The 12,445-nt window shown below is 51.2% G+C and overlaps 1 protein-coding gene across 1 annotated transcript in view; it reads right to left on the bottom strand.

Annotated features, from left to right (window-relative positions):
* Nucleotides 1–7,385: 7,385 nt before the first annotated feature.
* Abcg1 (ATP binding cassette subfamily G member 1) overlaps nucleotides 7,386–12,445 on the bottom strand; it is a 55,558-nt gene continuing 50,498 nt past the window's right edge. The window contains exons 14-15 of the mRNA XM_041634836.1: nucleotides 11,584–11,702; nucleotides 7,386–10,552 (exon numbers count right to left, since the gene is read on the bottom strand). Coding sequence (XP_041490770.1) covers nucleotides 10,324–10,552; nucleotides 11,584–11,702 — 348 coding nt within the window. The 3' untranslated portion in view covers nucleotides 7,386–10,323. The remainder of the gene's footprint in view (nucleotides 10,553–11,583; nucleotides 11,703–12,445) is intronic.

The raw sequence follows: 12,445 nt of genomic DNA, 5'->3' as shown, positions 1-12,445 counted from the left end.
GTGCACTGGCATGCCTTCCTTCACACACACACGCGCACACACACACACACACACACACGCAAGTAAATAAATGTAGATGTACAAGTACATGTACACACACATAGTGGATGCTGGTGTGAAGCATAGGCACCATGTAGCTGTGGAAATGGGTGGATTTTAGCAAACTAACCACCCACAGCCCCTTGCCACCTAGGACATAATCCCAGCAGACCAGTAGCCATGTGTCTATGCTTCTGCCCTGGCTCCTGCCCACTATCTTGCAGGTCTTATCCCCTACCTGGGTGGAGTGGTTCGTAGGGCAAATCTGAGAATCCCTGGGTAGGGTCATGCGCAAAATGCAAATGGTCACGCAAAAGGGTGGCTTGCCGATCCTGTTTTATCCAGGCCCCAACCTACCACATGCTACGTGGGCGCATACTGTGAGCCATCTGTTATGTCCAAATGCTGGCTCACCTTCTAAGAGGCTGTATCTCCACAAGGCACCTCCCTGGCCTGGCATGCAACGGAGCCAGATGTGCTCTTTGGCCTGGGTTACACTCAGCTAAGCCCCAACTGAACAGAGGAGTACCATGTGCTGGCTCTCCTCCTGCAGCAGAGCCAGGAAGGACAAATGAGTGTAGTCAGAAGCAGTGACGGGGTCACGGACCTGCGGTTGGCAGGCCACTTATGTCTGGCTCCCTTCTAGGCAATATCTCACATACCCCTGGCAGGATAAATGGGGTCCAGTTATCTGGTTTGGTGATGCCAGGGAGGACACACAGTGCCTCTCGTAGACTTTGTGGGGGATATGTCCCCCTGTAATCAGGGAAGGAGGCACCCAGGTGTTGACCTTGGGAAGTCAGGCAGCCCTGGATGAAGATGACCCGATTCATGCTTACTTTTTCTTCTTTTCTTCCCAGAATAAAAATTTTGATTCCATCCAGGCTCTGGGAAGCGGCCTCTGCACACTGCACACTGGCTGGCGGTGGTGGTAGAGGGCAGCGCTCATCCCTGCTCTGCTCTCTCTGCTGCTGCCCAAATGGGAACCTGGAGTCCTGAGGAATAAAGACCCCACACTCAGCATGAGGCTGCTCTGATGGCTGAGACCTCTGCTCTTGTGTTTATTTTTGCGTGTCACTCTTGGGGGGGTGGGGTCGTGAAGGGCCACAATTCACCTGGGAGAGCATATTCCAGATCCATGGGGAACGGAACCTGAGTTGCTGTAACACATTTAGAGCCTCAAGCCAGAAGTCCCCAAGCAAGTGTTCTAGCTGATCCTTAGCTCTCTGCCCACAGGAGACCCTCAAAGGCCCCATCCTCCATGCCCCATTCACACAGCCCAGTGGTCAGAAATCATTGCTTCTCACTGAGGTGGGCGTCAATGGTTTCTTCTCCTTGGAAAAGGCCTCAGTCCCCCAGACACCCTGCTCTGGGAATGACGCTTCAACGTGATGTCGGGCAAATCACACTGAGAGCACATCAGACTGTGCAGTGACTGTGACACCCAGGACACACAGGGAAAACACGGGAGCCCTCCCCTTATAGGACCATCAGAACAAACTCAGGAGACAGGAGTCTGAGCCTGTCTGCTAGGCAAAGGCCCTGCCTCCTTGGTTCCTATTTGCTTTTATAAATAAAGGTTTATTGGAAGCAGGGCCAGGATTACAGTGTAGAAGTGGGGCACTGTTATCCAAGTGCAGAATTTTGACATTTTGTCCATTGTATATATCTTTATTACTTTTAATTTTTAAATCCTGATATTAATTTGATGGCTGGGTTCTCTGTACATTTCCATGCAAGGTGAAGACCTTTTACACAGTACTTCACACTGGTCCCCACAGGCTTCGTGACCTTGGACTTGGGGCCCTGACCTTTAGAGGTCTGGGTGGCACATCAGAAGTGAGATGTCACTGCCCTGTGTGACATAAAACAGGATACAACAGAGAGTCTTTCTGTAGGATCCAGTCTTTGTTTAGAACCCAAATTGACCATTCTAACTGTCCCCTTGCCAAGCTTAGGAAGGGCAATTTAGATTCAGGTCAGTCTTAACTACTAGGCTGTGTCTCCAGCCTGAGTTTCCATTGTAATGGGGATCTGAAGGTAGCAGCTTGACCACTGAGCTCTCTGATGTCCCCTGCACTCCTGTGGTCTATGTGCCTGGCTTCCTTCACCCTCATCTCTGCTCTGCTTGGTGAAGGAAGGAACGCAGGGGACTGGTCAATGGACCCAAGCATAGTGGCAGCTTCTTGAGTGTCCCATTGCAGAGGTGTCTCCTCGGTGTCAATAAATGTGGTTAAAGAGATCCTGGAGAATAAGAGAACACAGTGACGGGGATCTCCACGAGGGAGTCAGCAGTGCCTGGTTCTGCTGTGGTGAATGCATGGAGACAGATGGAGAAGCTCCAGGCTGTGGTCAACAGGGAGGACCTTCCAGGCTGGCAGGACGGGTCAGGTTCTCTCTCCTCACCCACAACTGGGATTGTCAGCTTTGGTTGACTTTGCAGGTTAAGCACCCCAGTCCCTTAGAAAACCTCTCTGGCGTGTAAAGTCTGTGTTTGCCTTACACAAATAAAATGCAAACCCCGTTCCAGACCAGCTGTTTGTAACGGTCTGCAGGATCTGAACTTCACGGTTCCAGCTTGACTGTGGCAACTCTCCATCCACACTGGCCACCTTCCTGCCTGAAGCTTAGAGAAGAAAACTGGGTCCTGTTGCTCTCTGGTTTCTAGTCACTGTCCCTCTGAGCAGAGCACCCTTCTCTGTGGGGCAGGTGAACTGGAGTCCTCTGCTCTCCTGGGTGCAGCAGTCTTGGTCCTCATCTTCCTCTTACTGCAGCACCCGCCCATCTCTCTCTGCCTGGCTCTCCCTGTCCACGGGAACTCAGGATGCTGCCCCTTCCTCAGGGCCTCGGGTAGGGTGGTGTGGGCTCAGCTGAAGGCAATCTGGCTACCCTCCAGGAGCGTGGCATTCACGCTAGAATTTCTGGGAGTGTCCTCCAGGCCTAAGTGAAGGCAGCTGTGAGCCCATCTGGACTGAATCAGAACCTTGAATAAAACTTAGACGGGTTCACAGCGCCCTCTGCTGGCAGCCTGGAGTGGCGGCTGCTCTTCACCTCTTGTCATCTACTCTCCAGCTTCCCAAATTCCCTGCCTCCTGCCAGAGTCCAACCCTGCAGCAGTGATTCCTTGACTGGCTTTGGACTGTGTGGTGTCCTATGGTTGTTCATCTCTATGGCACTATCACTGAGTCAGCAAGGTGCTGAGACCTACTTGGCTGTGGCTGACAAGCCCAGTGTCACTCTGCAGCATGCCTGTGATGTCCTGTGTGATCGTGGGACACACATGGGCCAAAGACAGGTATCTCACATCCAAACCCATTTTGTGTTGTTTCTATCTAGGGCATGGGGTGCATTTGGGCTCAGAGACATAGTCTCTGTACTGCCCGTGTGTGTTTAGCAACGTGGGGTGCATGTCTGAGTGTCATGTGAATGTGGGGACCAGGCTGGCTTTGAGTAGATACAAGGATATAGATGATGGTGTCTGTGCTGTGCCAAGTCTCCTTCCAGAGACCGCTGCCTCTGTCTGTGACCACCCAGAATCTTGTCTGCTCATGGTGGCTGCAAACTTGCTGTCATGATTTGAACCCAGGCCCTTTCCTGTCTGCCATCTTGACATAGGTTATGTCCTGGTTTTATTCTTTATAGCAGTAACGAGCAAAAACAAGCCGGAGGAAAAGGTTGGTTTGGTTTACATGTTACAGTCCATCACTGAGGGGACTCAAGGCAGGATCCCAGACACAAGAATGGAAGCAGAGGCCACGGAGAAACCCTGCCTCCTGGCCTGCTCCCCATGGGTTGCCCCGCTTCCTTTCTTACATAACCCTGACCACTTGTCTCAGGGTGGCTCTGCCTCAGCAGGCCTCTCCCTCCCATATCTCTCAGCAATCAATAAAAAGGCCCACGGATTTACCCACAGGTCAGTCTGATGGAGACATTTTCTCAATAGAGGTTTCCTCTTCCCAGAGGATTCAACCTTGTGTCATGTTGACAAAACCAAAACCAAACAAAACCAAACAAAAAACAAAACAAATTAAATTCCAGGCAGGTTGTTTTTGTTTTCCGACTTACAGTGTTTTGCATTTACCTAGCATGGAGCTGTAGGCACGGTGTTCTCTTCAGTATAGTGATGCTCACACTATACAGCTGCCCACTCACCATGCCAGGGCTCCTGTCCTACAGGTGGCCTGCTTTTGTGGTTTTGTGTAGGGGCTCCGGCACCCTGGTCCCTTATTACATCCTTTGGAGTATGGACAGGTGGATACCTACCCATTAGCTAGTTTATCTTTCACTTCTCATACTTAATAGGAATGTGTAAAGTTTTCAAATGTTCATGTGCAGACCTGATTATGGACTGCGGAGGGGAGGTGGTACCGTGTGTGTGTGTATGTTAGGGTTCTCTAGAGGAACAGAATGTGTGTATATTATACAAGGGGATTTGATATATTGGTTTATATCATGGGGCACTTGGGAGGCAGAAGGATTCCTGCAAAATCAAAGCCAGACTGGTCTAGACAATGAGTTACAGGCTGGGCAGGGCTACATGGTGAGACCCTGCCTCAAGCAAGTAAAACAAACAAAACAAAACAAACAAACAAACAAACAAAATCCGAACAAACTGTGTGACTATCGACCAATTCTCACTTAGTCAGAATCTGAGTTTCTGAGATTTGAGTGTGTTGCCCGGGGTCCTGCCTGTCATTTCTCAGGTGGCTCGTCCCCTTCCAGGCTGATCATGTTCTATTTCCAGCCTTCTCTCTGGACACAGGGATTACTAGCTGCTTTTCTCTGAAGCTGTCTTTGTCTCCATTGGCCTGGTCACAGCAGTCTTTCCATCTTGTGACCCCAACTCTCTAACTCTAGTTGGCCACCCTTGTCTTCTAGAGAACAGATCTGCTCCTCATACTGTGCGTGTGCAGCCCCAGTGACCACTAGAGGGCACCCTCGGACACTCACATGCATTTGTCATTGTCCTTTCAAAGCAGAATGCATCACACCCAGCAAAGGATGTGGCCCTCACGTCCCCCTAGGAGGGGAGACTATGCTGGTGACACCCCAGAGAAAGGCGAGCCTGCTTCCTTCCCCCACCCCCTGCAAAGTTCCATTCAGAAACAACATCCCCAGTGACTGGCGATGCTGTTTTGTGCATCCCACGATGACAGGTAGAGGGGACCAGCACTGCTGCACTGACAGCGACCTCACTGAAGGGGCTATGGGTTGGTGCCAAGGTTTACTGTCCTGTCTATGGAGTTGTGTTGGATAGTCTTATGTCAACTTGACATAAACTAAAATATCTGAGAGGAGGGAGCCTCAATTAAGACAATGCCTCTGTCACATCTGGCTGTGGGGTATTTCCTTAATTAGAGGTTGATGGGGGGAGGCCCAGCCCATTGTGGGTGATGCCAGCTTGGGCTGGTGGTCCTGGGTGCTATAAGAAAGCAGGCTGAGCAAGCCATGGGGAACAAGCCAGCAGGCAGTGCCCCTCCATGGAGTCTGCATCAGCTCCTGCCAACAGGTTCCTGCCCTGTTTAAGTTCCTGTCCTGACTTCCTTCAGTAATGAACAGTGATGTGGAAGTGTAAGCCAAATAAACCCTTGCCTCCCCAGGTTGCTATGATCTTGGTGCTTCATTACAGCAATGGAAACCCTAATACAGGAGTGGGCTTATGCCCTTCGCAAGAGCTCAGGGTGGAAAGGCTGCTCTCAAATGAGTCTCAGTGATATTACTCCTGAGAGGACCTGAAAGGCATAGGTGGCAGAAGTGTCATGAAGCATCTTAGAGGGGCACAAGCATGTCTTAGAGAGCCCCAGAGTGTACCCATGTCTCCCCGACACCTGAAGCCTGACAGAGCAGGCTATAGGCTTGCGTAGTTCTGCATTTGGGTCAAACAAGGGGGGCTTTCTGCTTGCTTTCCTGGCTCTGTTTTGCACTGATCATCTGATCTGGAGGGAACTGGGCTGTACCCACTTATGACTGGGATGGGGAACACATGCAGTTAGTTTGATGCCAGGGGACAGTATTGAGGATGCAAAGGCATGAGGCTCTGAAGCCTGGCCTGTGTCCCTTGGAATCAGTCATGCAAACTGCACATGGCATTGGCTTTCTTGCTGCCCCCAGCACACTGCGGAGGCTGCAAAGATCTGCACAGAGACAATACAAGTGGAGCTCAAACTCTCTTCTTCCTAGGATGCAAGCCAGAAGGGGCAGAGCCCTGAATGGTCACGGGAAAGCTTAAGACTCGCACAGCATTGGGGTGGGTCATCTCTGCATGGGATATTGAGTACCTTCGCCCAACCAGTCCAGTTTCAGTTATCCATGGTCAATCACGATCAGAAAATGTTGAAGCTACTTTGAAAGACTAGAAGGGAGACTATATTTGCCCGACCACTCCAATTGTTGGTGGCTAATGCTGTCAATCTCTTGCAGTCTCTAATTTGGAAATAACTTTGTCATGGGCACATCAGAGTACATCTGGGGCATCTGCAGTGGCACTGAGATCCAGGCATCCCATCAGGGTCCTGAGTATATTCTCTTAGATGCTTTATTTCAGAACTACCAGAAGGCTCAACCCGGTATTGCGAGGTGGCTTCAGGAGGACAGGTGGCCTAGTGAAGGGAGAGGACACTGGGAGACATAACAGAAGCACATCATACTCCACAATGGGCCAGACAGCACAGCATGCCCATGCCCAGGCTATGCTCACCGTGCTCACTTCTCACCCTTCCTCCCATGCTGCAGGTCCCTGCAGAGGCCAGTGAAGTGTACCTTTCTGACCTCTGCTCTGTGTCCTAGAGATGGGAGCAAGATGGAGTTTGAAACTTGACTTTAACCACCACTGTTCTTCAAAGGTGAATTCCAGCAGGTCACCTGGTTGAGAGCTCAGGGAATCCAGATCTCAAGGGGACCCCACCCAGTCACGTGAGAGCTGCTTCCCAGAACCCAAGCCTAGACGGAAACCTATCTGCTGCAGAATCAGAGCCCCGAGCAGGGCACTCCTTGAAGCGGTTGCCCCAATCCTGAGGAGGAGCAATGGGCAGGGCTGTCTTGGCTTTGCCTATGGGGTTGCGTTGGGGGCAGCCTTCATGTTCCAGTGGTTCAAGCCTCATCTGGTGCTGCTGGTGCATGAGCACATGATCACAGCAGAGGACATGGGTCAGGTATCTAGGGGACACAACCTAGAGATAGATGCATAGAAAGCGCTGGAGAGAACAGGCCAACTCTATAGTGGATCAGACCAGGCAGCCAATCAGAACCCTTACCAGGCAGACACATGCATCTTCAGATGGGCACAAACGTGGATTTGACACCGAAAACACATAAAACTTATATATAAAATATTTTATTAGCAGTCTTTATTTCTTCCAAGTATCTAACTTTATATTGACACAGTCCACTCCTCGAGCTCCCTTGCTGGGTTCTGCTTGCCTTTCCGTGGCATTCTCATTCAGCTGGTGTTTCTCAGCAATCTCGGTGGATTTCCCACGGGACATTCCTCTGTGCCACAGGCATGGATGAATTTTGTCTTTCCTCCATGCAGTAACGTGATGGGGAAGGACCTGGAGGCTGGTGTGTTACTGACACGCAGGGAGAGCCATAGAATAACACTATGTGTGGGGGCAGGCCTGCATGTGTGCACATGCGTGTATGTGCAAACTCATGCATCGACACGCAAGCCGAAGCGCGTGGATGCCAGTCTCTTTGACCTGAAGTGGCCCACTAGTGTTGCCTTGGGAAGCTCAGACAGGAAAGAACAGGTCTATTGCCACTAAGACACAGGCGAGGTCAGCCCCTGGGCGGGCTAGAACAATTCATCACGGGCACTTGGATGTGAGTCCCTCAGACAAAGAGCAGACCGGCCTCTCGTCTTGGCCTTCTCTTAGCGGTAGAATGGCTGAGGGGACAGCCACTGCAAAGGTGCTGCACTTCCCGACTGTTGCACCGCTGGAATAATGACAGCTGGGAAAGCCAGACAGCGTGGACTCTGGTGTGTGACACGGACTCTGATGCCCCTCAGCATCGTGCCAGCACCTCCCCGCCTCAGTCCTACCTGGATAAGGAGAGTGAAGCAGCTGCCCACTGGGGCAAGGCCTGAGGAAGGTCCCTGCCCTGCCTGAGGGCTTGAAACAACACGGGGAAAGCAGATAAGTGAGGGAGTGATGGAGGAACACAATATGGAGAAGCAGAAGGCACACATCAGGGCGCCTGTGGACACTGGATGAGGGACAAGGATGTAGCTTCCCCTAGAATGGCTGTCAGCCTTCTTCAAGTCTGCAGAACAAGTGAGCAATGCTGTCCTGTGGGGTGACTTCTGACCTCTTGCCCATTCTGGTCAACATTCTTTAGCAACTACCCTCATCACCCTGCCCATCATCAGTGAACCAGCTCTTGTAGCATCAGCTCAGACTCTGCTCTATGAAGGGACCCCAACATACCCTCACTGACTTAGGGGTAGTGACAAGCCGCTCACAGTGGCAAGGAGAAATCTGGACACGCAAGAACTCTTCCAGAGGGCGAGACACTCTTCCAGACATGAGACATGGACCACTCCGCCTCTTTGATTGACAGCAGAGCAGTCTCAGTGCAGGAACCCAGCCCCTGGCACATCTTGCCAAACATGGGCCATTACACTGAACCGTCGGTGGAGACAGGGGAGGATTGGGTTCCTTGGCACTGACTTCGAAGTGACCACCCGACTCCCGTTCCTTTAAACTTGCACTTCGCCAGCTGACAGCCCGCAGTTCCCCTCTGGAGTCAATGCAGTGCCCCCCGCAGTTCCCCTCTGGAGTCAGTGCAATGCCCCCCAAACATCTTGAAATTAAATCAAGACTTTTTTTTTTTTAATGAAGACATTTTATAAAGGCGAATTGTGTCCCTGGTTAAAAGCTGAATCTAGAAGGCAGTGCCATGTTTGTATAGAACGAGCAAACTGAAAATTACATTGTAATATGCATTTCATTTGTCTTCTCTATAAAAGATCTAGGAGTGAAAAAAATAAAAAAGAATCTCTAAATATTTTCAAAGCACATCCATGCGTTTAAGTAAAATTCGGACCCTTATCATTCTCTAAGAGGAAGATAAGAAAGCTTCAAGGCCACAACCGAGGCATCTCAGGACCTGTCAGAACACGACCTAGTGCAATTACTTACAGGTGTGGAAACCAAGGCTCACGGGGTAAATGGGCCTACCCACAAAATATAGGCTTTTGCAGGAGACTCCATCGTAGGACGGCGGTGCTCCAGAAGCAAGCAGCTGCGTGTCCTAAAGGGGACATCCACGGCACCTCCCCTTCCACTTAGCCGGCCTGCCCCTCACTGACACCCTCACTGCGCGTGCCCTCGTATTTCAAGGGCCACACCCAATGTGTCCCCAGGCCGGCTTCCCAGGCTCAGTGGAGGTAGTTAACGTGATTCGTGAAGAAAGGGGAAACTGTTCTTTAAAAACCGACAAGGTCGATCTATGTACTTCTTGGGCAAAATGAAAGTGGCCAGAAAACTATAGAAGAAATCAACTATTTTGCTTAAAATAGAAGCATGTGAAAAAGAAAGGTCTGGAAAGAGCCTGCCAACATCCCGCTCCATACTGCTGGCATGGCTCTTCGTCCCTGCTGGCCCAGCACAGCTGGTGTCGGGGGGGTCTCCCTCGCCTGGAGCCCACGTTTGACCTTCAGTGGTTGTGGCTGTGAGCCTCACTTGGTGGCTAGGTGGGACTCCTCTATTTCTAAGCAAAACACACCTTTCCTACCCTGAACCAGTCCTGGAGAAGCACTGGAAAAGGTACAGTCTCTCAAAATGAATGAAATTTATCGACTTTGGCTCGGAAAGTGACTTCATCAGAAAGGAGACGAACTTTAGAAAAGAAGAAACGACAGCCATCAAGTAGAGTCCACCATCTGTGGACTTTTCCCCCACAAGATATCCACCTCTCTGGGGACCAATGTGGCCAGCACTCCTCCTCCAGGGCCAAGGTGTCCTGGACTCCAGCAGGAACCTACTGAGGAAGCCTCTTGTCCCCAGCTGGATCACAGGATGACATTCTGTATCAGTTGTGTTTTAAATCCTGCATATAAAAAAAAATCCCAACCATCCTACATCTTCCTAGTTAAAGCTAGAAAAGGAAACGAACAGTTCCAACCCGGCGGGCAGAGGCGCTGAGCACTGGTCGCCATCAACCTGCGTGGCCTCCAGGTTGGGTTGGGAGAGTCTGTGTCACCAGAAGCAGGCACACCGCTGCCTCCCAGCAGTGCCCTTGGTCACAATGTCTGCTTTGCCTCCTTGCCGGCCTGCAGGTGTTTTACCTCTCAGCCCGGATTTTGTATCTCAGGACAAAATAGGCAATGAGCCGCAGGGAGACGAAGAAGATCCCTAAGACGATGAAGTCCAGGTACAGTTTGGCGTTCTCCACATCCAGCTCCCGCAGGATGGCCTCTGACTTCTGGAAGTGGCAGGTCTCAGCAATGTCGCAGTGCAGGTCCTCCCGGTCCAAGCCATAGATAGAGAGGATGACCCCCTCGAAGCCATATCTAGGGAGAGGAGCACCGGGTGAGAAGGGCATCCTTGGCGGAAGGTCACTCTGCTGGCTCGCCACTCTCAGTACCTGCCCTGCACTGCTTCCTGAGCTCACAGCCATCTTCCTAAGACAACACCCTAGCAGCCTCCTACCTTTGCTTCCAATACTGTTTCTTCCAAGGCCAACAGAGAAAATGTAAAACAGAATGAACCATATTTAATCCACTGGTCCAATAAATAAAAAAAAAACATATTTGGCTTCCTTCCAATCCTGCACACCTTTTCACTGTCAGGTCTAGTTATGGGTTGGATATCCTGGCAAGAACACTGGAGCATTTAAATAAAGCCCTTTGGGTCCAGCCTTGTCTTACAGAACAAAAGCACCAATCTTCAGAAGAAAGGCGCTGGGCTCCAGTTTCCCAGGATTGGCAAGCGCACGGGCAGCTGAAACTCTGTACAAGGGCTTTGTGTCTGCCTTGGTCTCTGGAACAATGTAGTGGGGCCTAAGCAGCACTTGTTCTCAGCATGGACCTTTGTGATGCAGGGGAATGGCTGCGGCTGGGGGTGGGGATGAGGATGCAGGCCAAGTACTAAGGATGGACACTGACTGCCCAGGGAATGGCCAGTGTGAGAGCCACTCAACAGAGGGGAGGAACTCTGATAGACCCCGGACCCGAATAGTCAGAAAACTCCTGCTGGAAGGGAAGGCGCTGGGATGTTTCAGAGAAGGCACAATGTGCCTCTGTAGCACCTTGTTTAGATTTTGTAATCGGAATTTCATTGGGGAGTTTTTTTTACATAAAATGTGGACACACCCTTGGAAATGCCCAGAATGTGAGGGCATGCCACAGCATCTTCAGAGGCAGTCTGTGTGCATCTGTGTGCACTGGAAGGGTGAGGCCCAAAACTAAGGGAAACATAAAGGCATATTCTTGGCGCCGGGATGCAGATGCAGTGGACAGCCAGGGAGTGGCTTCCAGGAGTCCCTCCTTCCAGCGCCATCCATTCCATCCCTGGGCCTGCCCCGGCCACGGCCCACACGCACCTGACGTAGGAGATATAGGACATCCACTGCAAGTAGGCTGGGATTGTGTCAAAACTGACGAAGAATCCTGAGAAGAGCAGGACGGGGATGGCAGTCACGGGACCCACGAACGTGGCGACCTGGAGTGAGACAGGGTGGACAGGGTGGGGACATGAAGAGCACTCATGGGAGGAGGCAGAGGACATCCCACCCACTCAAGTGACCCCGAGGATATCCCCAGTGGTAGGAAAGGAGGACTCTCAAAGGGCCAGAGTCTTTCTGGACTGGCCAAGACCAGGATGGTAGCTAAGAATAGAATGTCCTCTGGAAGGGCCAGAGGCTAATCTTCTGAAGAGGGACCCTGAAACCCCAGTTGAGGAAGGGGATTGAATGAAAAATAAAGTATTTCCTGAGGACAGAGGTCAACAATTTCCAGGAATGGTCTCCGAGGGGCTTCAGTGAACAATTTCTAGCTGTCCCTGGAGCTAACAACTGGGTAGGACCACCTCTCTGGGGGTCCCACCCAGAGGTAGAGATGTTGTCACCCACCAGCAATGGCACCAAATGCTAGAGCCAGGTTTCAGGGAGCCCATGGGACCCACTGGAAGCCCCCTCCTCTCAGGTCTTGCTATCCCTGAGAACTAAGGGCTGACAAGTAGCTGTTCCCACTGGCCAGGCTCTGAGGGAAAGATTCAGCATGTGTGCATATTGTGTATGGTGTGAGTGTTGTGTACATGAGCTTAAAGAACATCTGGTACCCAGTCAAATATACCCTCTGGGGTCTAGAACTCTCAGGGGAGGGGCAGAGAAGGGTCTGAGAAGGTGAAATGGGTCAGGGGGCGTTTAACACAGGGGATAAAGTCATCTATGAAAACAGTCCGGA

The sequence above is a fragment of the Microtus oregoni genome, unplaced genomic scaffold (assembly GCF_018167655.1).
Source record: "Microtus oregoni isolate MIOR12 unplaced genomic scaffold, Mior012 000046F_ref0000063, whole genome shotgun sequence".
NCBI lineage: Eukaryota > Metazoa > Chordata > Mammalia > Rodentia > Cricetidae > Microtus > Microtus oregoni.
Note: the sequence above shows the minus strand (reverse complement) of the source record. Positions and strands in the feature narration are given on the sequence as shown.